The sequence below is a fragment of the Capricornis sumatraensis genome, chromosome 9, assembly GCF_032405125.1.
Source record: "Capricornis sumatraensis isolate serow.1 chromosome 9, serow.2, whole genome shotgun sequence".
In the NCBI taxonomy this organism is placed as follows: domain Eukaryota; kingdom Metazoa; phylum Chordata; class Mammalia; order Artiodactyla; family Bovidae; genus Capricornis; species Capricornis sumatraensis.
The window spans coordinates 72440814-72468525 of NC_091077.1; the positions used below are offsets into that span (position 1 = coordinate 72440814).

At 38.7% G+C, this 27712-nt stretch overlaps 1 protein-coding gene across 3 annotated transcripts in view; it reads right to left on the reverse strand.

Annotated features, from left to right (window-relative positions):
- Window positions 1-27712, reverse strand: part of GABRB2 (gamma-aminobutyric acid type A receptor subunit beta2) — a 298734-nt gene that overhangs the window by 47225 nt on the left and 223797 nt on the right. For all 3 annotated transcript variants that reach the window (XM_068980308.1, XM_068980307.1, XM_068980306.1), the window contains exon 6: window positions 749-886. In XM_068980308.1, the coding sequence (XP_068836409.1) occupies window positions 749-886 (138 nt within the window). The remainder of the gene's footprint in view (window positions 1-748; window positions 887-27712) is intronic.

The following is a 27712-nucleotide window of genomic DNA, read 5'->3' on the forward strand; positions in this document are numbered from 1 at the left end:
TGTTCTTGGTTGTAGTAGTTTTCAGGGACAGGAAGTGCCTGAGTCCTTAGCAGAAGGACAGTTCAAAATCTACAGTTACAGTACTCACTATTTCTGTGCCTGAGGAATTCATTTCAATAAGAAAAATAAAAGAGGCATATTCCTGGGGGCTTATTAATTTTCTTTTAATGAGTATGGAGAAAATTATTACATTCCAAGGCTTTTGGGTTAAAAACCTGTGCTGATTAAAACAAGCCTGACCTCAGTTCTGGAAGAGTAAGATGGTAAAGGCATCGAGACAATCTAAACATCTGGAAAATCTTTGAGCTTCGAACGGTAGGTAAGGCTACATAAGGAAAGTCCTGCCCTCTGAGAAAAATGAGAACTTCACTGTGGTCAGACTTGGGCAAACTGTGACTTGGCTGTCCTCAGTGTGTTTCAAAGAATTATAATCACCTTCTGTGAGATGCATTATGCCGAGGGGACAGCTCTGACCCAGGTTGTTTCTGGGTCATTTCTCTCTCCATACGCCATCTGTAACACTTATTTCCTCCTCTAGTATATGAGACACATTCACTTTGCTGTGGGTACCTTCTTGAAAATAACTGGATGGGTTCCAAATGGGCTTGTTGGGGAACTGAGCATTTTCACAAACCTAAGTCTTCTAGAGTCCCCATTCTTTCCTGGGACCCAACCCTGATATAAATGAACTCTTCGGGCAAAATATGATAAAGCCCCTTTTCTCTTAACCATTTCCCCTGATACAAACCTGTGGAAAAAACAACCTTCTTGGTGATCAGTTTGTAATCTACAATAGAGAATTGTGGAAGCTCAATCTTGGTTACTCCTGTCACTGCGTTATCATCCCCACGCCAATAAAACTCAATGTCATCGGTTGTATATCCATCTGTAAAAGAAAACACATATACAGAGACACAGAAGACACACAAAATAGAGAAAAAAAAAACTGTTTAGAAGATGAACTATGTAAAGGATAATAGCTACAGCTAAAGGTTATTATGTGTTAGGTATCATACCAAGCACTTTAAGTATATTTCCACCTTTAATCCTCACAATAATCCCACTGTGGAAGAATAATTAGGCCCACATTACAGAAATAGGCTTATAGAAATTAACAGCTTGTATTAATTCTTGTAACTAGGAAGTGGTATCATTGGGACTTGAACCTAGGTTTATCTGATTACGAATCTCATTCTCTCAAACATTATCACGTTATCACTTAGCCCTGGTACACTAAGAGAAGAAAAGAAGAGAAAAATCATTTTTTAGTACAGTACTGAATACTACTGAACCTCTCCTGCCGGTACAAAATACTTGGATTTCAAGTCAGAAAAGCAGTGATTATGAAGAAGTGAGCCATTAACTTTTTTAATATTCACAGATGTGATCTCTAAATTGGACTGTGTAGCATATCTAAATTCCAAAGAACTCCCTAAAAATTTAAATCAACATTAATTCCAGGAGTTTTAAGAGCATAAGTACAAATGAATAGTGTACATTACTGCAAAGGCACAGCGCATTTAAGGGGCTTGGTTCCATTCATCCAACAATTACTTATTGGACACTTACTAACGCTGTATAATAAAACATTTTATGTATAAAATAATAAAAGGATAATGATCCTTTCAATTCATGGGACAGAATGAGGCAAACACACATTTACTAATTAGTGAAAGTGAAAGTCTCTCAGTTGTGTCTGACTCTGTGACGCCATGGACTATACAGTCCATGGAATTCTCCAGGTCAAACTACTGGAGTGGGCAGTCTTTCCCTTCTCCAGGGGATCTTCCTAAACCAGGGATCACACCCAGGTCTCCTGCTTTTCAGGCGAATTCTTTAACAGCTGAACCACAAGGGAAGCTAACTAATCACTAATTAGTAAGCATAAATATAACTGCAATGAACAGACACATTTTACATTGTAAACACTGATGTAGAGGGAAGCATGCAATGAAATCCAGCAAATGCCAATATTGTACAAACTCATCCAGCCCCCAGAAATCTCCCCTCTAAGCACACATTATATTTGTTTATCACATTGATCTCTTCAAAGAACATCTGTATCTAGATAGCTGAACTTTTACAAGTCTGGGAGCTATAAGTAAGTGAAAGTCGCTCAGTTGTGTCCAACTCTTTTTGACCCCACGGACTGTACATCCATGGAATTCTCCAGGCCAGAATACTGGAGTGGGTAGCCTTTTCCTTCTCCAGGGCATCTTCCCAACCCAGGGATCACACCCAGGTCTCCCATATTGCAGGCAGATTCTTTACCAGCTGAGCCACAAGGGAAGCCTGGAGGACATATATTGCCCCCGCAATTTCAAAAGCAACAAAACGAAGACTTTTTTAAGTTTAAGACTTAAAAGACTTAAAAAACAAAGACTTGTTTTAAGTTTAAGTTCTTTGCCTTTTGACATGTGACTAGTTAGTGTAACACTGAGGACTAGAATGCCAATCCTCTAGTTCTTAGTTCTTGAGATTTCTAATTAACCACATTTCTGCCAGAGAGAAAGTCAAATCTCTGAAAAAGTGGAAGCAAATATTTCTCAAAGAATTACAGTACCCTCTATTTGAGAATCTGTGTAAATCATAGCAATGTCAGGCAATGTCTTAACTTTTCTAGAAATATGAAGTTCTCTTTATTCAAAAGAGCAGTCATCTTTGTGTGATAATAGAAATATAGTTTTCCTGGAACAGTTACTGAGAACTTGAACTTGTGATTCCATAGTGATAGGTTTTTGTATAATAGCTAATGATTTTAAAAGTGTTATTTACTTGCAAGGACTTCCCCAGAGGCTCAGTGGTAAAAAAAATCCACCTGTAATAGAGGATATGAAGGTTCGATCCTTGGGTTGGGGAGATCCCCTGGAGGAGGGCATGGCAACCCACTCCCATGGACAGAGGAGCCTGGAAGGCTATAAACCATAGGGTCACAAAGAGTCAGACGTGACTGAAGTGACTAAGCACGCATGGAAGCACATTTATTTGCAAACATCACAAATTGTAATACAAATTGTGGAGTTTAAATAGATTATACATCACCAACATTTTTATCAGCATGATTACATATAGAGTCCTTTATTTTGTTAGAAAATATATTTTTTTCACATAAAATCATGATTTAAAAGTAAATTTTTCATGATTTTAAAGGAAAGCCTAGGTTTTAAGTAAATGGCATAGCAAACAGATTCTCAGAAAAGAGCTCACTCCTTAATAATTTACTCCATTAATATTCTTCACCTAAATCTAAGAACTCAGCCGTCCATCCCAAAGATAACTGCTCTTTTTCTAAGATGGCAAAATTTTCCTAATGTGGCTATGGGAACACTCACAGTCCAGGACTTCAACTCAAATTTAATCCCATTTCTCATTGGTTATTGAAATACATCTCTCAGTTATAAAACTGTTTAGAGTCGATGACATTCCCACCTTCCATAAAACAATTTAAAATAACAAAAGAAGGTCAACTTACTCCTAATTTCAAGCCAGATAGCTGGAAATGTATTATAAAATTGAATCTGTGTATACACATGTAAAAAGTATTTATGAAACGAGAAGGCAATAGTTTTCTAGAATGCAGCCATCTTTGAAAGAATAGGACAAGAGAAAAGTCAACTCAATATTTCCAATAAACCAGGGTCCCCAACTCTGTGACCTGTTAAGAATTGGGCTGCACAGCAGGAGGTGAGCGACCAGTGAGCCAGCTAAACTTCATCTGTATTTACAGCCTCTCCCCATCTCAAGCATTATTGCCTAAGCTCCACCTCCTGTCAGATCAGTGGAGGCTCTCGTAGGAGTACAAACCCTACTATGAACTGTGCATAGGAGGGATCTAGGTTGCGTGCTCCTTTTGAGAATCTAATGCCTGATGATATGACTCACACATTATGATGATTTGTATTTTTCCATACATCACAATGTAACAATGATAGAAATAAAGTGCATGATAAATGTACCCTGCTTGAATCATCCCCAAATCATCTCCTCTGCCCCTAGTCCATGGAATAACTGACTTCCAAAAAACTGGGCCCTGGTCCGAAAAAGGTTGGCGACCACTGCAATAGAGGACTAAATCTAAACTAGTAAAGAGTGTGTCTCTGGTCCTCTAGTCGCCTTTCTTCATATAAAACCTTGATTTAAAAGTAAATTTTAAAAGTAAAATTTCAGTATTTATCTTTTTTTGTTCATCACTACAAATCTTGTAACAGAAACTTTTTGCAGAGAAGCATGGAGTATCAATGGTATTTCAATACAGTTGAAGAGGAGAACCCAGTGGTTTTTTAAGGTAGAAACATTATAATAAAATATAGGGTTTTGTCAAAATGCCAGATATTTTACATAGTGCTTGCTAGACAATACCTTTGCAGGCAATAGATACTTGGCATCAATTACTGAATTAATAAAACAATTATTTATATATATATGGATTTGAACAATGGTTGTACATCCAGATGATTGGCATTGTGAAGAGACATAACTGTCTCTTGATTCTAGCAGAGTACCTGGCACATAGAGTACCTGGCCTTAAATAAATATCTTCTGAGTGAATTCAGTAAAAGTCTCTTGATGATAGCATAGCCCTTGAGTATAATAGAAAAATCCTTCATTATACATTTCTCCTTATATATTAGTTGGGCAAATTACCACCTTATCAGCCTCCAGAGCAATCTGCATTGCAGGTCAAGAAGCAACAGTTAGAACTGGACATGGAACAACAAACTGGTTCCAAACTGGGAAATGAGTATGTCAAGGCTGTGTATTGTCACCCTGTTTATTGAACTTATCTGCAGAGTACATCATGCAAAATGCCAGGCTGGATGAAGATGCAATCTTCATGACAGGCAAGATGCAATCAAGATTGCCAGGAGAAATATCAATAACCTCCGATATGCAGATGGCACCATCCTTATGGCAGAAAGCAAAGAAGAACTAAAGAGCCTCTTGAAAGTGAAAGAGGAGAATGAAAAAGCTGGCTTAAAACTCAACATTCAGATAACTAAGATCATGGCATCCAGTCCCATCACTTCACAGCAAATAGATGGGGAAACAGTGAGAGACTTTATTTTCTTGGGCTCCAAAATCACTGCAGATGGTGACTGCAGCCACGAAATTAAAAGACGCTTACTCCTTGGGAAAAGAGCTATGATCAAACTAGACAGCATATTCAAAAGCAGAGACATTACTTTGCCGACAAAGGTCCATCTAGTCAAGGCTATGGTTTTTCCAGTAGTCATGTATGGATGTGAGAGTTGAACCATAAAGAAAGCTGAGTGCTGAAGAATTGATGCTTTGGAAGTGTGGTGTTGGAGAAGACTCTTGAGAGTCCCTTGGGCTCCAACCAGTCCATCCTAAAGGAAATCAGTCCTGAATATTCATTGGAAGGACTGATGCTGAAGCTGAAACTCCAATACTTTGGCCTCCTGATGCGAAGAATTGACTCATTGGAAAAGACCCTGATGCTGGGCAAGACTGAAGGTAGGAAGAGAAGGGGATGACAGAGGATGAGATGGTTGGATGGCATCACTGACTCGATGGACAGGAGTTTGAGCAAGCTCTGGGAGTTGGTGATGGAGAGAGAAGCCTGGCATGCTGCCGTCCATGGGGTCCCTAAGAATCGGACACGACTAAGTGACTGAATTGAACAGAACTGAAGTTACCTAACCTCTCTTGATCCTCAATTTTCTCATACGAAAATTGAGATAATAATAGTAATATCTATGTCACAGAGTTGTTAAGCAGGAACAATAAACTATTCCTTGTAAAGCACTTTAGCAAAGTACCTGGTAGATAGTGCTCAAAAATTTAACTAATATTTTCTTTTTTAAATAAGAATTATTTAAAATAAAAGAAAATGTGTATTTAGTTACATGCCACTTTGCTATTTCATAAAAACATATAAGCATTTTCACAGTGAGAAAACTTAGCTGTTCAGTGACATTTATAGGACTATCCAAAGTGATAGTCAAAACATTTGAAAGTTATTTTGATGTCTAAGATTATGGAATCTGACACAATGGAGCAGTATATTGTATATACTCCTTGACTACTGCTGGCTTAAAAACCCAACCTTATTGCCTTCATTTTGGGTTAACCAAGTATAGAATGCTGCAAATGGAAAGCAAATCTAAACTCCTGCATCACTGATTTTTGTAGATGAAAGAGCAACAATCCATAACAGTGCCAGGGTGGTCAAGTTCAAAAGCCAGCTCAGTATACTGTGTAGATTAGCTGAAAGCAGACCTCGTTTTCTTCCTTTCTTTCAATTTTCTCTGAAGGAATATTTAGCAGTCTCTCAATGTGATTAAAAAATAACAAGAAAACATATGCAAATACATAAGACCTGACTTTACAGCTTTTATAATGAGTAAAAAATAATTAGATATCTTTTAAAAGATATCAGAAGGAAGAGAGGCACTGATGTTCTTCATTAATGTCTTGCAAATTAAATTCATCTTTTATATTTTATTCATGGGGTTCTCGAAACAGAGTGATTAAATTGAATTGTTATCATTAAAACATAACCCACATCAATTCAGATGGCCTACGGATAAACCAAAATACAAATTTATTGAAATTTATCTAGGAGGAGTTAAAACTGCATGAAATGTTGCTAAACCCTGGTCAGGAAGGACAAATATGTTCATTTGTAGATCTATGTAGACGTGAATGATAGATATTGGTAAATGTACGTACTAACTAAATGAGATCTAAGGAGGAAAATATAGCATTTTAAAAACATTTATGAAATAGCTGAACAGATTCTCACAATTCTTACATATCTAACTATGTAACATGGCACTTAAATAAGCTTTTTCCTCATTTTAGTTATAGTTTACATATTTATTTTGTTATCTACTAAGGAAATATTACATTTTATAAGGATATTAATAGGCCAAAAACACGAACCTGTACCAAGATATTAAACAGTGGAGGCTGATGGGAACATTTAGAAGAATTAACTGAATTATCAATGGTGCCATTTTTTTCCTAGTGGAAAATTAAAGTGATTTATTATTCTCCTGACACTTACTTTAACTTTGCTGATTGAACTGTTAAATGTTCTCAGGTAGTTATCTATATTCTGTCTCCATTGATTCAACACAGCAACAGCTACATAGTACAGCTGACCTTTAAACAACATGGTTTGAACTGAATAGGTCCATTTGTAAATGGATTTTTTTTTCAATAGGAAATACTACAGTACTACAGGATCCATGGTTGGCTGAATCCATGGATGTGGAACTGAGGATGCAGAACTGTGGATATGGAGAGCTGACTATAAATTAGAAGGGGATTTTCAACTGTGTTGATGGGTGGGCCTCTAACATCTGTGTTGTTCAAGGGTCAACTGTACTACCATTTAGAATGAGAACAAGAATGCAAACATTCTTTTCATGACTAACTCAGTGACCATGATTAGAAGTCTATCAGTCCATAATCAGAATGGACTCTACTCCATGCAGAGGCCTGCACATAAGTGCAAAGGTGCAACTGAGTACAGTCAATTAAAGTTACAGGGATCTTTCAAGAGGGAGAGAGAGAGAAACTCACTTGTCAGCCAGAGCTCTTCAAATTCAGCAGTGAAAGTGTTCCCAAGACACTCTGAATGATTGCTCTGACTCCTTAATTGCTCCTTATTCTTCACTCTGCTCTTTAAGATGGACTGCCAGACACAAATGTTCTGCTGCCAAATTGTTTCTAGACCTCGAGCAGCCTCAAATAATTGGCCTAGGATGGGTCAGACTTGATTACCTAGTGGCACCTTAGTGAGGACATCATCAAGTCATGACCCAGAATTTGTCCCACACCAGAGGTAACTGAGTTTTTTGTTATTACCATTTTCAAATTCAAATTGTATGATGTAAGAGAATAGGAAATCAATCATAATCAAGCAAAATGTCAGATATTGTACTTTAAAGATAATTTCTTTATTGGATTTCAATGCAAAACTCAGTATTTACTATCTCTGTATACAGCAGGGTGAACTGCTAGGTCTTTCTGCCAGTTTAGCTCCATGAAGTGTTTCTTAAGCTTCCCTGTGATTGAAAAGTTAAAGCAATTAAAATAATATTTCAGACATGAAAAGCAATTGAAAATAATAATACGCAAAAACACCCACAATAATCAAAACAGTAGCTGTGGTTTACAAAGCCTTCTGTGTCAGACACTGCCTTAAACTCTTTAAAATGGTTCTGTCTTGAAAGGAGAACTTGACTGGGTTATGGTTACTAGGATTCCTCTTCCTTTTCCATATGCATGAGCCCTAAATCCTGAAGCAATACAGAAAAGAGAAGTTTTAGCTAAACTAAAAAAATAATAAGCTGGTGCTTCTCAAATTTAGTATGCACAGAAGTCACTTGGAAATCTTGCTAAAATGCAAACACTGACTAAGTAGGTAGAGCCTGAGATTCTGTAGTTCTAACAAATCCTAGGTAGAAATGATGCTGTTTGTTCATGGACCATCCTTTGGATAGCAGCTAAGTCGGAGTTTTTATCGAGAAAAATTCATTTACTTTGCCATGGGAGTCAGGAAAGGCATGTCTGGTATCTATCCTGACCCAGAGAAGAACAAAGTTTCTTCTGCATTAAGTTTTTATAAGCTCCAAAATTAAAGTATCTTCTCCCAATTCTTCCTCTCTTATACGGGACAAGAGGTGATATTTCTGATGCCACCACTATTCAAGGTCTGGTTTTCTTTAATAATCTATGACCTATGCTCACCAATAATGCAATAATAGAAGAGAAGGGAAGATGGGGCTACATCTAAAGGCTTTCTGCAAATTTGTATTAATTCAAGTTTTATTTGAATATTTAATGCTATTCTACTCTTGCATTAGATCTTTGCATCTTTTATTTATATTCCTCAATGGACTAGTCAACAACCTTTTAGGTGTTACCCCTTCCTCTAATCTACACTGAACATGCTGCTATTATTCCTTTGTTTACAAAGAAGTTGATGATGCTTCTTCTATGCCTTAAAAAGCAAATTAAAAAAATATGGAGAATTTCTTGATGGCCTTCCTAGCAGGTTCAGAATTAAATGCAAATTCTTAATCAGGCATTCAAAACTGTTTATTGTAGCCTCATTTGTTATATTTCTACCTCTTTTAAAGCCGGTCTTCTGCCCACGGTCATTAGTAACACTTTGACTGCCTAGCCTTGGTTCAAATTATGAAGTTACTTGCAATAGCTTTATCTTTCACATCACATTTCTGCATACTTTCAGGGCCCATTTCAACTTCCACCTTTCTCAAGACACGGTCTCATCTTCCTTCAGTGAGGATTCTTTTATTTTTTCCCCTGAGGTTTTCCACGGCACTGTGCTAGAATCATTACTCATATTCTTCATCACCAGTTTTGCAATAGAGGATCTGTGGATGTGTCGGTCTTAGTCAGTAGACTAACCTGGAGGCTGAAGAACCATGTCTGATAATATCTCTCTAGCACTTCTCCTCCTTAATACATATTTTACTAAGGGTGGCCTGTGTACAAAAATTCTGAATCAAACTGTTGACATGCAACGTGGCTTCCCAGGTGGTGCTAGTGGTAAACAATCCGCTTGCCAATGCAGGAAATGTAAGAGACACAGGTTCCATCCCTGGATCAGGAAGATCGCCTGGAAAAGGAAATGGCAACCCACTCCAGTATTCTTGCCAAGAGAATCCCATGGACAGAGGAGCCTGGTGGGCTACAGTCCTCGGGATCACAAAGAGTCAGACACAACCAAAGTGATTTAGCACACACACACATGCTATCCATTAGCTGTGGCCCACCAGATCCCTGCTCCCTTTGAGAGAGTAGTGATGAACGATGCCATTTACTTAAATGCAAGATGAAAGAACTGCAAACCTGCATACTATTTATGTTTTGGGACTTATTACTCCCATGTACCAGCCTCAAAATGATTAAAAAAGGTAGTGTTCCTGGTTGTTGTTCAATCACTTAGCGGTGTCTGATTCTTTGTGACTTCATGGTTTGCAGCACGTCAGGCCTCCCTGTCCTTCACCATCTCCCTGAGCTTGCTCAAAGTCATGTCCATTGAGTCGGTGATGCCATCCAAGCATCTCGTCCTCTGTTGTCCCCTTGTGCCTTCAATCTTCCCAGCATCAGGGTCTTTTTCCAATGAGTCAGTTTTTAGCATTAGGTGGCCAAAGTATTGGAGCTTCAGATCAGTCCTTCCAACGAATATTCAGTGCTCCATGGTAGCAGTTCATAAAAGGGAGTACCAAGTTCAAGCAAAGGCCCTATGTTAAAAGAAACTTCTTGATGCTGCTGACTTTTAATATATACCGTCATTCTTTGCTGAAGAAAATTATTCTTAGAGTGGCCATGGCCCTCTGGTAATGGCTTTCTCTGGGCTGATAGAATTTGGAAACCAATTTGCCACAATAGTTTCCAGAAGCAGCCAGTACCTCTTGCTCAAATGGAATAATGTTCCTTGGTGAAAAAGGGATATGGTCACACCGAAGTGTTTGTTAACTCAAGAGTGATAATGGAAGATGTTTAAATTTAACAAGGCCAATTGAATGGCTTAGTAGATATGCACAGCTGTACAATAAAATGCCATCAACTGTTACACCAGCCCATCTGCTTTCTAAGCAGGGGTGGCAGAGGAAGTGCAGGCCTTGCTTACTGATGCTGGAAGTTGGCAGAGCTTCTCCATCTTAATCCATTCTTCCATGTACTTTCTTTGTGATGGAAGGTCAGCTGAGGATGTGCACATTTAACGATGTCAGGATGGGCTTGCAGAAGAATTTCTGGTCTAAAAGAGTGGCTGAGCTGTGATATGAATTATTAGCATGTGTCCTGACTAAAAAACAAACCAAAAAAAACCAAAAAAGTACTGCTCTCAAACTCCATATATGGAACTCCTTCTGTGTCTGCATAATCTCTTCTGTTAGAACTCTGTATAATTTAAATGTTATCTATTAAGGAATCCACCTCCTATATTCAACTGTGGGTTCTTATTTAAACAGAGAACACACATTCTCAAATTTGTAACGATGGCTTGGAGCAGAAAGGTGGCAAATACCAGATATTTAGTACATCTGCTGAGTTGAAACAGAATTGTGTTGAGGGAGAGGGCTTATGTGAAGAGCAGGAAGGAGGCCTCTGGGGCTGACTGGCACACAAGCTGTTCTGCAGGCATATACCCATCAACATGGCATTGCTATTTCGTCTGGGGAGGGTCAGGAAGAATCCTTTGAGCTGAATGAATGCATGGTATTTTTAAAATCACTACTGGATATTTTAAAAGCATTTCCTGTGTGAAGTGTTTCACAAGCATCATCTCATTTAAGCCCTTTGAGGTAGACACTGTTACTATCCCCGTTTTACAGAAGGAGCTACAATTTAAAGAGGGTAAGTGCTCAAATATCAGAAATGAGATTTGAACTAAATCCTCTGTAGACTTGAATCCAATTCCTATTACTATATTTACCACCTCATAATATTATTCGATGCCATTATTTATAAATTATTCTGAAATATTATGGAAATACATCTGTAATTATTCCTCTCACTGTGTCCATGCTCCTTTGCACCATAACATTGCAGCTCCTTTCAAGAGTGAGTGAAGTATCTCCCTACATCTTGAATTTGAGCTGCCCTTGCCACTTGTCTTAATCAAAGGAGCAATGGTGAGCCAGTTCTGAGCTTGGACTACTGGAGGCTTGGCAGTTTCCCCTGGCTCTGTTGGAATCCTGCTGTCTCCATGGGAATAGCACTTGGATAATCCATGGAGGATGAGCGACATGTGACCCACTCACCCCATCACAGCAGTCAGCATGTGAAGACCACACATGTAGGCTGAACCTGGCTCAGAGCAGCAGAGCCTCCCAGCTGACCTGCAGCCTCCTGAGCAATCATAAACAGTACTTGTTTTAGTTCACTAGGTTTGGGGGGTAGCTTGGTAAGTAGCAACAGCTAATGGAAAACACTAGGTCCTGGAGAAAATAGAACAGCAAACATTTTTCTTTATAGAATGGAATCTGTACCTGTATTTCCAGGTTAACATTCATATTCATAGTTGGGCATTGCTTCAGAGCATCTCCTACTGGTTTTATGAATATTATAGGCTGAGCCATATGGCATAACCCAAATCAGGAGATATACCTGGATTTCCATTCCAGTGCTGCTACATATGAGCTGTAGAATTTTGGACACATCATCTTCTCTTTGGAAGTTAGATTCTATAGCTGAAAAATAAAGCTGTTCTTCTAAAACAGCCATCCTCAAATTTCTGATCTCAGAATCCCTTTGTACCCTGAAAAATGACTGAGACCTCCCCAAAGCTTTTGTTTGTGGGGTCATACCATGATACTTATCATGTTAGAAAAAGACACTGAGACATCTAAAAATTCATCAATTCATTTAAAGTAATAGTTATGATTCCATTACATGTCAATATAAATAATATTATTATGAATAATTGTAATACTTTACAAAGCAGAAAGTATTATTGAGAAGATTGGCATTGCTTCATATTTTTGGAGATCTCTTTAATGAGTGGCTTAACAGAAATTAGCTGGATTCTCATGTTTGCTTTTGCCTTAAGTGGTTGTGATAATGTGCTTCATGTGGCCTCTGGAAAACATGACTGTACATTTTGAAAGAATGAAAGTGAAGATGGCAAATAAAGTCTTGGTATTACAAATGGAGCTCTGACCTCAAGGACACTCTGAAGGGGCCTCAGTAGTCCCCACACTCTAGACCACACACTGAGAATCATTGCTTTAGAGTATTTCTAATCTGAAATTGGCTTCCTAGGTGGTACAGTGGTAGAGAATCTGCCTGCCAATGCAGGAGACATAAGAGACACAAGTTTGATCCCTGGGTAGGGAAGATTCCCTGGCGAAGGGAATGACAACCCACTCCAGTATCCTTGCCTGGAAAATCCTATGGACAGAGGAGCCTGCAGGCTGCAGTTCATGGGGTCACAAAGAGTAGGAGGTGACTTAACGACTGAGCGCGCTACAGTGATGCTAATCTGAAATTATGTTATTTGAGGAAAACCACAAATAATCAATTTACTAAGTTACTAAATACCCCAAACTAGCAATCATATTTTTCTCTATATTACAAATAAAAATAATTTACTTTTGAATAGCTAGGAACATTGAAAGGTCATTTTTATTTCTTAGATTAAGTTTATATATTTACATATATATATACACACACACATATAATTTGAAGCCATTAAATGTAAATCATTAGCCTCTTCTTTGGCAAAGTGGAATCTGCATATATTTTTAAAGAGGAAGAGAAGAACAAATATTGTATATTAGTGCATAGATATGGATTCTAGAAAAATGATACTGATGAACCTTTTTGCAGGGCAGGAATAAAGATGCAGGCTTAAGAGAATGGACTTGTGAACTCATGGGGGAAGGAGAGGTTGTATAGCATAGAGAGCTTAGCTCCGAGCTCTGTGATGATCTAGAAGGGTGCGTGGGTGGAGGGAGGCTCAAGAGGGAGGGTTATATGGATACACATAGCTGAGTCACATGGTTATAGAGTAGAAACTAACACAACATTGTAAAGCAACTATATTCCAATAAAATAATTTAAATTAAAAAAAGAAACATGCATTTGAACACAATGGAAGGGGTGGGGGTGTGTGTGTGTGTGCGTATTAATAAAGGAAACTTCTGACTCTTATTGGCCTCTAAATGTCTATGCAAAATAACTCATATAAACAAGAACCTGAAAGTGACTTCATTAGTGCAGGCTGAAGAACTAACATTTGGGGCTTCTAAAATGGAATAAAACATTTCCATCTTGCTATATAGGAAAACAGCTCAACTAATGCCTAAAGCCTTGACCGATATTCATGCAAATCTTCTCTTTTCTATACTATTGATTATATTCTGGGCTTGAGAAAAGGACTGTTCTTTAAATAGAATTTTTAAATGTTCACCCCAAAGATGAAATACATGACATGTGGAAGGTACTGAAAACTAAATAACTATCTGATATGACCCACATTCAGCCAAGCTAAGTCCAGCATCCTTCTGTTCATATAGTTCCTTTTTTCCAAGAGAGAATAAGCATGGTGTGGTAATTTTAAAGTTATAGCCACTAATTCTTTGATATTCTTACCCACAAATGGTGGAGCTTTAATTCTCTTCTCATGGAGTGTGGGCTAGATTTAGAGATGCACTTTTAGAATAGAGAGCATAGCAGAAGTGACAAGATTAGGTTATGAAGAGATCGAGGCCTCTGTCTTGGATGTACTCTTGTTGTCTTTTCTCTGTCCATCTCTGTCCCCTTCACTTCTTCAGTTTCCTTGCTCCATCGTGTCATGAGCTATCCTGTGGAACAACTCATGTGGTAAGGAACTGAAGGAAGCCTCCAGCCAACAACCAGAGAAACCGAGGCCCTTAGTCCAACAGGATCACTGCAAGGAACCTGTCACAGGTCTATGAGTGAGCTTATACACAGGTCATTGCCAGCTGAGTTCTGAGGCAACACGATAGTGCTGAACAATCTGACCACAATCTCATGAGAAATCCTGAGCCAGAATCGCCCAGCTCAGCCACTTGTGATTCCTGACTCTGAGGAATTAGTAGATAATAATTGCCTGCTGTTTTAAATTGCTAAGCTTTAGGGTAATTTATTATTCAGAAATAAGTAAAATAAACCTGTTATCTTGGAAATGCACATGGTCCAGTAGGACAAACAAATGGGTTTTCATTCAGATACTGCCTTCTTCCAAAGCCTAGCTTCTCTAAGAAAAGTGAAGAATGCCACTTGTATTTTTCATTTTGTTCTGAGAACTAGAGAAAATGCTTGCAAAGCAATTAGCATACTGGCTTAATGATTACTGGCCATTATTATTCTGATTATTGATATTTACAGTTAAGGTAAAGTTTTTACTCTAATTCTGAAAGATAGATGCACCCTCAATATTTACAGCAGCATTATTTACAATTGTCAAGATATAGAAGCAACATGTGTCCATCAACAGATAAATGTATAAAGAAGATGTGGTAAACATTTACAGGAGAATATCACTCAGCCACAAGAAAGAATTAAACTTTCCTATTGTAACAATATGTAAGAGCTTTGCAGGAGAAATATCAGCAACTGCAGATATGCAGATGACACCACTCTAATGGGAGAAAGTGAAGAAGAACTAAAGAGTCTCTTGATGAGGGTGAAAGAGGAGAGTGGAGAGTGAAAAAGTGGCTCATCATTCAAAAAACTAAGATCATGGCATCCAGTCCCATCACTTCATGGCAAATAGAATGGGGGAAAGTGGAAACAGTGACAGATTTTATTTTCTTGGGCTCCAAAATCACTGCAGATGCTGATGGCAGCCATGCAAATTAAAAGATGCTTGAACCCTGGAAGGAAAGCTATGACAAACCTAGACAATGTACTAAAAAGCAGGGATATCATTTGGCTGACAAAAGCCTGTATAGTCAAAGCTATGTATTTTCCATTAGTCATGTATGGATGTGAGAGTTGGAACATAAAGAAGGCTGAGCACCGAAGAATTGATGCTTTCAAACTGTGCTGCTGAAGAAGATTTCTGGGAGTCCCTCAGACTGCAAGGAGATCAAACCAGTCAATTCTAAAGTAAATCAACCCTGAATATTCATTGAAAGGACTTTGATGCAAAGAGCTAACTCATTAGAGAAGACCCTGATGCTGGGAAAGATTCAAGGCAAAGGAGGATGGGTGGTAGAGGATGAGATAGTTAAATAGCATCACCGACTCAATGGACAAGAATTTGAGCAAACTCCAGCAGACAGTGAACAGAGGAGCCTGGCATGCTGCAGTCCATGGTGTCAGAAAGAGTTAGACACAACTTAGCAACTGAACAACAGCAACAACATGGATGGAACTGTATGGTAATGCTTAGTGAAGGGAGTCACATAAAAGACAACTATTGCATGCTATCACTTACATGTGGAATATAAAAAAGTAAAATAAACAAATAAGTATAATACAACGGAAACAGACTCATAGATACAGAGAACACACTGGTGGTATGCAGTGGAGAAAAGGATCGGGGGGATGGGCAAGATATGGGAAAAGAATTAAGAGGTACAAACTGTTAATACTAAGTATAAAATAAATAAGATACAAGACTATTTTATTCAGCACAGGGAATATAGCCAGTATTTTGTATTTTTATATTTTACATAAAAATTAAATTTTTTAAAATTAAAAATTAAGTCTCCAAATGTAACTTCTGTGGTCAATTCAAGTTAGAAAATGATTGTTCATTTACTATGCAAAAATTACTAGATACTCACTCTGAGGGATATAGAAGTGGGTAAATCACATACTGTTTATTTTAAGTAAATAACAGGCACAATCCTTAATACATGACAGAGTATTATTCTTTCTCTTGGAGGGTCTGAACAGAGCGGCAAAGATAGGAAATGGACTTAATGGTTATTTGTCTCATACTACCAGTACTGGAGTCAAAATATTTGGTAGTCAAACGAGTGTCCAGATTTTCAAAAGCTTTAGGAGTCAAGCAAATTGAGTACCATGCAAGTTTTGATGATAATGCTGAAGTGGATGTTCCCATATCTGAAAGAATTCAAAATCAAGAACCATCACCAGAAATAGTGACTTTGTGCAGGACAAAAAAAAAAAATAACAATACACAAAATATGTATATTCTGGATACATTTGTTACCTGCACCTAAGTGTTTCAATCTTAAATATCACGGAAGTGCATTTCCATACTTGTGGAGCAATCTGATGGTCATAGGTGCCATTACATTGATTTCCAAATTGGGTAAGGTCACTTTGGTTAGAAATGCGGTAATCTCTTCTCTCCACCATTCATTATTAACAGACAGAAGAGCTTTGTGCTTGTCTTAAGTTAATGGTAACTAAGTCAGTGATTTCAAACCAATTAATATAAAAATAAACATAATTTTCAAGATGGTGGGTGTATTTAGGTAGTTTTTGCAAGTGGTTGCCAGCCTCCTAAATTGCAGCGCTAGCATTTGCATTTTGAATATTTATTATCTAGCTTGTCCAAGGCAAGTTGCTTGAACATATAAAAAATAACTAAGGCAATACCTTTGATTTGGTAGCAAAATACAGTGTACAAGGTGAAAGTGAAAGTTGCTCAGTTGTGTCCGACTCTTTGCGACCCCATGGACTCGTCCATGGAATTCTCCAGGCCAGAATACTGGAGTGGGTAGCCTTTCCTTTCTCCAGGGGATCATCCCAACCCAGGGATCTAACCCAGGTCTCCCTAGTCTCCTGCATTGCAGGTGGATTCTTTATCAGCTGAGCCACAAGGGAAGCCCAACAATACTGGAGTAGGTAGCCTATCCCTTCTCCAGTGGATCTTCCCAACCCAGGAATCAAACCAGGTTCTCCAGCATTGCAGGTGGATTCTTTACCAACTGAGCTATCAAGGAAGCCCATGTACAAGGCAGCTTACACTAAACCTAGTAGTCCAAATCCACTTTTTAATTATAATTCTTCTGCATAGAATTTGGATATTCTTCAGTATTTCAGCACAGGAGCAAACTCTCCACAAAAATTTAATAGAGCAAAACAAAGAAAAAAAAAAACAAATTACTAAAACGTACTTAGTCCCCAAGGATGTATAACTGCAGATAATAGGGCAATTTTCATACTGGAGAAGAACTCAAATGGTTTTCAAATTCAAGGGGCAGTTTTATCCAAACCATATTATCTTTACAGAACTATGGTCAATACAGGTGGTTTTTATGATGAGAGGGGAAAAATAAAAGACTAATATTATCAACACGGCAAATTGGTATTTAACACAATAGCTCTAGGACTTAAAGAGTAATTCACCTCAGGAGTGTCCTCAAATTTAGTAAACCAACACATCACCTCCAGCATCTATTAAATATGCCCATTCTTGAGTCCTTCCTACTGAGAGGCTAACTGTGAGGGCACATTAATAAATGCACCAGCTGATTCTGATGCACGGAGCATACTTCCATGTAGGGAGAGAAATTCTGCCCCAAAGTCTGAAAAATTCCTTAAAAATTCAAGAATGTCCTAGGATATACATATCTTTATATGTAATTAGATATAAGAACACACAAAGTTCACACTTTCTAAGGGTGTTTGTGGTTTATTTGGGGTATCAGGGGCCCACTCCAGTATTCTTGCCTGGAAAATCCCATGGACAGAGGAGCCTGGTAGGCTGCAGTCCATGGGGTCACTAAGAGTCGGACACGACTGAGCAACTTCACTTTTACTATCAGGGGTACCAGAGGGATTATGGGACTATAATTTTGGTGTCAATATCTGAGACAATTGACCTGTCCTCTGACTTAAGGCATCTCTGTCTGAAAATTTGTCTCTTCACTTCCGTATGTTCAAAATAAAACTACAGCGTGTTCTCTGGACCCTACCTTCAAAATATATTCATGTAATTCTATTTCTCACTATGAATATAAGCCATGACTACATCATCTCATGCCTACAAAACTGCTATAGCTGCCTAATTAGTTTCCCAGCTCCCATTTCCCCTGCTACAATCAAGGGTAGGCAGTGAATTTTAAAAGATTAACTCTGACCATGTTACTCTGCTCAAAATCTTCCAATGGATTCTCATTTTGTCTTTCAAATAAAACACACAAATCTCCTTACATGATGGACTCTGGACCTGCTTACTTCTCTGAAATCATCTTATATTACTTTTCCTTTGCTCTTTTAGACAAACCATATTGGTCTTCTCTTTGCTCTTTGAGCACCAGAAACTCTTTTCTGTCTCAAACTCTTAGCATTTGCCTTCACATGGATGTCCGTATTCCTTATTCAGATTTCAGCATCAGTGACCTCCTCATAAGCCTGGTCTCCTTGTCTTATGCTGAGCAGTAACAGTTTTTCTCCACAGGAGTAGCTCTCTACAATTTCACCTTGTTTAATTTTCTTTATAAATGATCATTCACAAATGAGCTTCTCAATTTGTCTATTCCACTGTCTGTCTCTGTACTGTAACATACATTCCTACAGGGCAGGAATGTAAATGTGTGTCTATTTTGTTCACTGTGGCATATAAGACACCTTGAATATGACTTGGTACATGGTAGGTGCTAAATTAAGGTTTCTGAATGAATAAGTAAACCCTGTTGATTAACATCTAGAAAGATAACAATGGTTTCATCCTCAGCATGTGTTAAAAAATGCCCCCACAAATAAACCAGAAGCATCTTTAGTAACGATGAAGTTTAAAATCTATCAGATTAATAACTGACTTTTTAAAAAGTATTAGACTCAAACCACATGAAACATACACAAATGCACAGATAGGAAGACATCCTGATGTTTCTTTTCTTAGATGGGACACTTACTATTTTGTAACAGGTACAAGAGCATATAGAAGATTGTTTAGTATTCATACTACAAAGGATAGGTCCTCTAAGTTCATGCTTTACACAGTTGGAATGCTTTCAAAATGTGTTTCATTTATATCACAAAAAATATTTTACTCAAGGAAACTTCTGTTATGAATCTAACAACATACTATTTTACTTCTCATTCCTTATCTTGTTGTCAACTTCAAGTTTCTCCAAAATAACAAGGCACTATGATATAATACCTCTTGAGAAACCTGTATGCAGGTCAGGAAGCAATAGTTAGAACTGGACATGGAACAGCAGACTGGTTCCAAAGAGGAAAAGGAGTACGTCAAGGCTGTATATTGTCACCCTGCTTATTTAACTTCTATGCAGAGTATATCATGAGAAACACTGGGCTGGAAGAAACACAAGCTGGAATCAAGATTACTGGGAGAAATATCAGTAACCTCAGATATGCAGGTGACACCACCCTTATGGCAGAAAGTGAAGAGGAACTAAAAAGCCTCTTGATGAAAGTGAAAGTGGAGAGTGAAAAAGTTGGTTTAAAGCTCAACATTCAGAAAATGAAGATCATGACATCCAGTCCCATCACTTCATGGGAAATAGATGGGGAAACAGTGGAAACAGCGTCAGACTTTATCTTTTGGGGCTCCAAAACCACTGCAGATGGTGACTGCAGCCATGAAATCAAAAGACGCTTACTCCTTGGAAGAAAAGTTATGACCAACCTAGACAGCATATTCAAAAGCAGAGACATTACTTTGCAAACAAAGGTCTGTTTAATCAAGGCTATGGTTTTCCTTGTGGTCATGTATGAATGTGAGAGTTGGACTGTGAAGAAAGCTGAGCACCGAAGAACTGATGCTTTTGAACTGTGGTGTTGGAGAAGACTCTTGAGAGTCCCTTGGACTGCAAGGAGATCCAACCAGTCCATTCTGAAGGAGATCAGCCCTGGGTGTTCTTTGGAAGGACTGATGTTGAAGCTGAAACTCCAGTACTTTGGCCACCTCATGCGAAGAGCTGACTCATTGGAAAAGACTCTGATGATGGGAGGGATTGGGGGCAGGAGGAAAAGGTGACAACAGAGGATGAGATGGATGGGTGGTATCACTGACTCGATGAACGTGAGTCTGAGTGAACTCCGGGAGTTGGTGATGGACAGGGAGACCTGGCGTGCTGCGATTCATAGGGTAGCAAAGAGTCGGACACGACTGAGTGACTAAACTGAACTGAACTGATGATATAGTACAGTTTCAATAACAACAACAAAAAGCAAGGATGAAGTAAATGAAATTTAAAACCAGAGTTTAGAGCCAAACACATACACATACACATGTGTATGAAGACAAAGGAGGATGGACGTCCTTCTACATTTTTAAAATTTGCAAACCTACTCAAATTTAAGCAAATAGATCACTAAATAGGCTAACTGGACACCATATTTTATGATCTGTTATAATAAAGAAGCATCAGAATACTTTTTTTAAAGTAGCAATGTGTTCTAAGAGACCCTACTTAATCTAAATCTGTTTTCCATCTATCTTCACAACTTTAATGATAGAGATATACTATATTAAAAATGATAATTATAATGGATACATATAGGGTTTTCTATCTACCAAATGTGATTTCCCAGTGGCTCAGTGTTAAAGAACACACCTGTAATGCAGGGACATGGGTTCAATCCCTGGATCAGGCAGATCCCCTTGAGAAGGTAATGACAACCTACTCCAGTATTCTGGCCTGGGAAATCCCATGGACAGAGGAGCCTCGCAGGCTACAGTCCATGGGTCTCACAGTGTTGGACATGACTTAGTGACTAAACAACAACAACCCACCCTTCATCTCTTACATTAAACCAACAGTCCCAGGTGGCTTCCAGTTCCACCCTCGTCCTGTTATGATCCAGCTCCTTCAGGGAAACCAGAGTGATCATTTTAACATGCAACTCTCATCATCCACCCAAAGTCAACATCAGCGGGAACTGCTTTTCTCCATGCCCTGGGCTGAAACCTGGATGGTATCCACATTTCTTGCTCTCATGCTTAGTCACTCAGTTGTGTCCAGTTCTTTGCAACCCTGTGAACTGTAGCCCATCAGGCTTTCCGTCCATGGGATTTCCCAGCAAGAATACTGGAGTGGGTTGCCACTTTTTTCCCTAGGGGATCTCCCCGACCCAGGGGTGGTACCCACACCTCCTGCGTCTCCTGCATTGCACATTTACCACTGAGCCACCAGGGAAGCCCTACCCATATCTCAGCCATGGCTAATCATACTTGCTTAGATGTCTTGGTTGGATCAATCATATTCCTTTTCTAAGAAACTGAAATCCAAATACTGAGAGACTAAGCCAGTATATTCTCCAGTAGAATAAGAAAAAGGCATGATTTGGAAAGGGAAGGGAGAAGAGAAACAAAGAGATCATAACTAGCTATAAGAAAACAGAGGAAGTCAATATACAGAGACAGAACGATGAAGCATAGATATGATGAGAAAAGGTACATACGACTCCTGAGAAAATCAGAGAGAGGCATGGACCGAGGTACTCTGGTTCCTAAAGCCTAGTGTAGGTCCCCAGTTTCCGAAGAATCCTGGATTTCCTTGAGATCCTGGATTTTCTGAGACAGTCTTAGACATCATTTATGGGGATATCTCTGAGATTGCTTATTGTGTTCTCAAACAATAAATACTTATTGAATGCTTACTATGTTTGGGAATGGTTCTCAGGATTTATGGCACATTGATTAATAAATAAAGGTTTTCTTTAAAAAAAACCTGCCCTCCCTGAGAATACATTCCAGTCAGGGGTGGGGTGGAGTGGGGTCAGGGGACTGACAGTGAATAGTAGGCATAACAAACAGAGGAACGTCAGAAAATAATATGATTTATACGCGCTATGGACAAATAGAGTAAATAGAGTAAAGGCTTTCTTATCTCTTCTTGCTATTCTTTGGAACTCTGCATTCAGATACTTCTATCTTTCCTTTTCTCCTTTGCTTTTCACTTCTCTTCTTTTCACAGCTATTTGTAAGGCCTCCTCAGACAGCCATTTTGCTTTTTTGCATTTCTTTTCCATGGGGATGGTCTTGATCCCTGTCTCCTGTACATTGTCACGAACCTCATTCCATAGTTCATCAGGCACTCTATCTATCAGATCTAGTCTCTTAAATCTATTTCTCACCTCCACTGTATAATCGTAAAGGATTTGATTGAGGTCATACCTGAGTGGTCTAGTGGTTTTCTCCATTTTCTTTAATTTCAGCCTGAATTTGGCAATAAGAAGTTCATGATACAAGCGACAATCCTGTTTTTGCTGACTGTATAGAGCTTCTCCATCTTTGGCTGCAAAGAATACAATCAATCTGATTTTGGTGTTGACCATCTGGTTATGTCCATGTGTAGAGTCTTCTCTTGTGTTATTGGAAGAGGGTGTTAGCTATGACCAGTGCGTTCTCTTGGCAGAACATATTAGCCTTTGTCCTGCTTCATTCCATACCTCAAGGCCAAATTTGCCTGTTACTCCAGGTGTTTCTTGACTTCCTACTTTTGCATTCCAGTACAAACACAAGCTGGAATCAAGATTGCTGGGAGAAATATCAATAACCTCAGATATGCAGATGACACCACCCTTATGGCAGAAAGTAAAGAGGAACGAAAAAGCCTCTTGACGAAAGTGAAAGTGGAGAGTGAAAAAGTTGGCTTAAAGCTCAACATTCAGAAAATGAAGATCATGGCATCCGGTCCCATCACTTCATGGGAAATAGATGTGGAAACAGTGTCAGACTTTATGGTTTTGGGCTCCCAAATCACTGCAGATGGTGACTACAGCCATGAAATTAAGAGACACTTACTCCTTGGAAGAAAAGTTATGACCAACCTAGATAGTATATTCAAAAGCAGGGACATTACTTTGCCAACTAAGGTCTGTCTAGTCAAGGCTATGGTTTTTTCTGTGGTCATGTATGGATGTGAGAGTTGGACTGTGAAGAAGGCTGAGCGCCGAAGAACTGATGTTTTTGAACTCTGGTGTTGGAGAAGACTCTTGAGAGTCCCTTGGACAGCAAGGAGATCCAACCAGTCCATTCTGAAGGAGATCAGCCCTGGGATTTCTTTGGAAGGAATGATGCTAAAGCTGAAACTCCAGTACTTTGTCCACCTCATGCAAAGAGTTGACTCATTGGAAAAGACTCTGATGCTGGGAGGGATAGGGGGCAGGAGGATAAGGGGATGACCGAGGATGAGATGGCTGGATAGCATCACGGACTCGATGGATGTGAGTCTGAGTGAACTCCTGGAGATGGTGATGGACAGGGAGGCCTGGCGTGCTGCGATTCATGGGGTCGCAAAGAGTCAGACATGACTGAGCGACTGAACTGAATCCTATAAGGAAAAGGACATCTTTTTTTCTTTGGTGTTAGTTCTAGAAGGTTTTGTAGGTCTTCACAGAACTCTTCAGCTTCTTCAGCATTACTGGTCGGGGCATAGACTTGGATTACTGTGATATTGAATGGTTTGCCATGGAAACGAACAGAGATCATTCTGTCATTTTTGAGATTGCTTCCACGTACTGCATTTCAGACTCTTTTGTTGACCATGATGGCTACTCCATTTCTTCTAAGCGATTCTGGCCCACAGTAGTAGATATGATGGTCATCTGATTTAAATTCACCAATTCCAGTCCATTTTAGTTCACTGATTCCTAGAATGTCAATGTTCACTCTCCATCTCCTGTTTGACCACTTCCAATTTGCCTTGATTCATGGACCTAACATTCCAGGTTCCTATGCAATATCACTCTTTACAGCATTGAACCCTTCTGCCATCACCAGTCCCATTCACAACTGGGTGTTGATTTTGCTTTGGCTCCATCCCTTCTTTCTTTCTGGAGTTATTTCTCCATTGATCTCCAGTAGTATATTGGGCCCCTACCAACCTGGAGAGTTTATCTTTCAGTGTCCTATCTTTTTGCCTTTTCATACTGTTCATGGGGTTCTCAAGGCAAGAATACTGAAGTGGTTTGCCATTCTCTTCTCCAGTGGACCACATTCTGTCAGACCTCTCCACCATGACCCGCCTGTCTTGGGTGGCCCCACATGGCATGGCTTAGTTTCATTGAGTTTGACAAGGCTCTCTCCATGTGATCAGATTGGCTAGTTGTCTGTGACTGTGGTTTCAGTCTGTCTTGCCCTCTGATCCCCTCTCTCAGTGCGTTCCGTCTGACTTGGGTTTCTCTTACCTTGTACGTGGGGGTCTCTCTTCACAGCTGCTCTAGCAAAACACAGCTGCTGCTCCTTACCTCTGATGCGGGGTAGCTCCTCTTAGCCATTACCCCTGCCCTGGGGCATGGGGTACCTAGCATGAGACATTTAAGAAAGGTTTTTTTTTTTTTTTTTAAGTTGGAAGAAAAAAACAATGGCATGTTTATAATATTGGTGGGAATAGTCAGCAGATAATCAAAAATGGATGAGGTAAGAAAGAACACAAATTGCTGGAGTCGTCTCCTTGAGTGGGCAAGATGAAGGAATTGTATTTAGATGGAAGCATGGCAGCAGCAGTGGGAAAGCGGATGTGTGGGTGTGAATGCTGGGAGCTGTGTAGGCGTAGCAGGTGTATTCTGAGTTCTCCTATGATGATTCAGTTTTCATAGTGAGGTGGGAAACAAGGTCATTAGCTGAGAGTGGTAATGGTGAAGGAGGTCTTAGGAATGTAACAAGAAGCGGAAGAGGTAAGGAGGAGAGAGGGATAATGAATAGACCAGGCAGGTATATTATTCAGCAGTATTAATGATTTACTTGAAGTCTGTGGTTATGGATATACAGGTAGACCAATCATGTCCTTTACTTGAGCTATAGCTTCAATGAGCCGTTTCTTTGTATCCAAAAGCTTGACCAGAATACAAAATTACATGGAAAGCAATTTTTCCTTCTGGGAAATCGGTGGAGACAACTTTTTATTTTTGTGTTTTGATAACGAGAATCTAGGACACCATTATGTGTGGTGTGGTTATCTTTTTTTTTTTTTTTTTTTTGCATTGGAAGGTTAAAAAAAAAAAAATCCCTAACTCATCTTAGCCCATCTGAGCAGACTTAATCCAAACTATTGAAGCTTCACAAGTTAGACATACTAGAAAAAAATTTATCTTCGAATCTCAAGAAGACCATTTTTGAAATATTTGCTATTTTGCCTGACCTATGTAATATTTCCAGTCCCTCACTATTATGCAGTGCTGATAATATACTGTATAGTTTTAGGACCTCTGCATAAGAACACTGATAAAGTTCTATAAACTTCAAATTTGTTTCTTTAAGTAGATAAATTAGAAATAAAATACCTTAAGAGCACCATTGCATCTTGCTCTAGACTGAATAATTTTGTCCCCTACAAATTTATGTATTGAAATTTAATTCCTAATGTGATGATACTGGAAGATGGAGCCTTTGAGAGATGATTAGGTCATGAAGGTGAAGGTCTTATGAATGGATTAGTGACCTTGTAAGGAACCCCAAAGAGTTCCCCCCATCCTTTCCACCATGTGAGGAAACAGCAAGAAGATGGCTGTCTATGAAACAGGAAGTGGATATGGATATGAAGGGATTATTTTTCTATAGAAATGTACCATCTAATAAATTATGATATGATAGAATGATAGAATAAGAATACAACCATTGCACAAGTATTAATAATATATTATATATATATATATATTATATATTGAATTTAGGCTGCTATTACAAAAAGAGAGTCAACCAAATGTTACGCATTTCCTGATGCAAAGATGGTTCTCATTATGAAGTTTTTTGCCAAAACAAAGAAACAAATAAAAACAATAAACTAACTCTAAGTCTCTAGATCTAATTTAAAAAACTATGGGAAATAGAAAAAAGATAAAAGATAAGATTATGTTAAAAGATCGGAGAAGGCAATGGCACCCCACTCCAGTACTCTTGCCTGGAAAATCCCATGGATGGAGGAGCCTGGTGGGCTGCAGTCCATGGGGTCGCTAAGAGTTGGACACGACTGAGTGACTTCACTTTCACTTTTCACTTTCATGCATTGGAGAAGGAAATGGCAACCCACTCCAGTGTTCTTGCCTGGAGAATCCCAGGGACGGGGGAGCCTGGTGGGCTGCTGTCTCTGGGGTCGCACAGAGTCAGACACGACTGAAGTGACTTAGCAGCAGCAGCATGTTAAAAGATATTATAATAATGAAATCAGAAATCCTTCAGATTGTGGAAAACTCTAAAGGAAAATGGGACTCATTTTTTTAAATCTAAAGATTGTAAGAAAAAAGAAGGCAATGAATGATAGATTAAAAATTAATTACAAGACTGAAATGATTACATTTTTATGGGCCTCATTTGAATCTAGATTTGAACAAATTGCTTAAAAAGATAATTATATATATTTGTGCTGAATTTGCAAAGTGGGATTTGTGAATAACCCTACTTTCTGTCTCTGGAATCTGACTTTAGGGACACAAAGCCCTTGGGTGGACTTTTACCTGTACCTGGCAGGTATTCGGTACTTCAGGTGTTCAAAGAGCTGGCATTAAAAGTTGTCAACTCATCTAGGATGAGCCCTGTAAAGTCAGCTTGCACTTTTATGTCAGGGAGCATTTTGTTCTGCCCAATTCCTCAGAGACTCAATGTTATAAAAAGTAACCTAGATTCTAAAGAATACAATAAACCATTTCAAACGGAAATGACAGTCACAGAAAGGGAATCTCTTTCAAAACTGCATCTAAATGAAAAGTATGGCTGGCACAGCTAGCTCCAAGGCAGAATACTGCTGATGAAGCAATGACCAAAGAATATCTATTATCTCTCCACCATCTAAGGATTTCTGTGTTTCCAATGCTCTAAGCTACAAAATAGGCTAGTGATTGTTCTCCATATTTAGATACTTGAATCTCATTCAAGTAAATGTGCACAAAGGACTATAAATTTAGAACCAATCATTTGACATTATCTGTACAAAATCAGCAGAGATCTAATTATCCAAAGAAAAATTTCTATCAAAACGCCAGTCATTTGGGTACCTTGAAAGCAGAATAAAATTCACCACTGTCCCACTAAGCACGTAAAGTGCTCAATTAGTTCTGAACTGAAAGGATGTATGTATGCATGTACACATGAATGAATGAACAGTGCTCCATTTTTAACTGAAAAATCAGGGCACAGTTACTAGGTTGAATTGGTCATTATCTACTCTGTTGTTAATAAAGATATACAAAATACTTTTTTGAAGAGAAATTAGCCTTTTAGAAATTCAGATATTGCTCTAAGATATATTCCACCCATAAGGAAAAAAACTGAAAAATAATAAACACATTTCCCAATTTATTAATATTCCAAATATTTAGTTAGGAATCTCTTGATATCAATATTCCA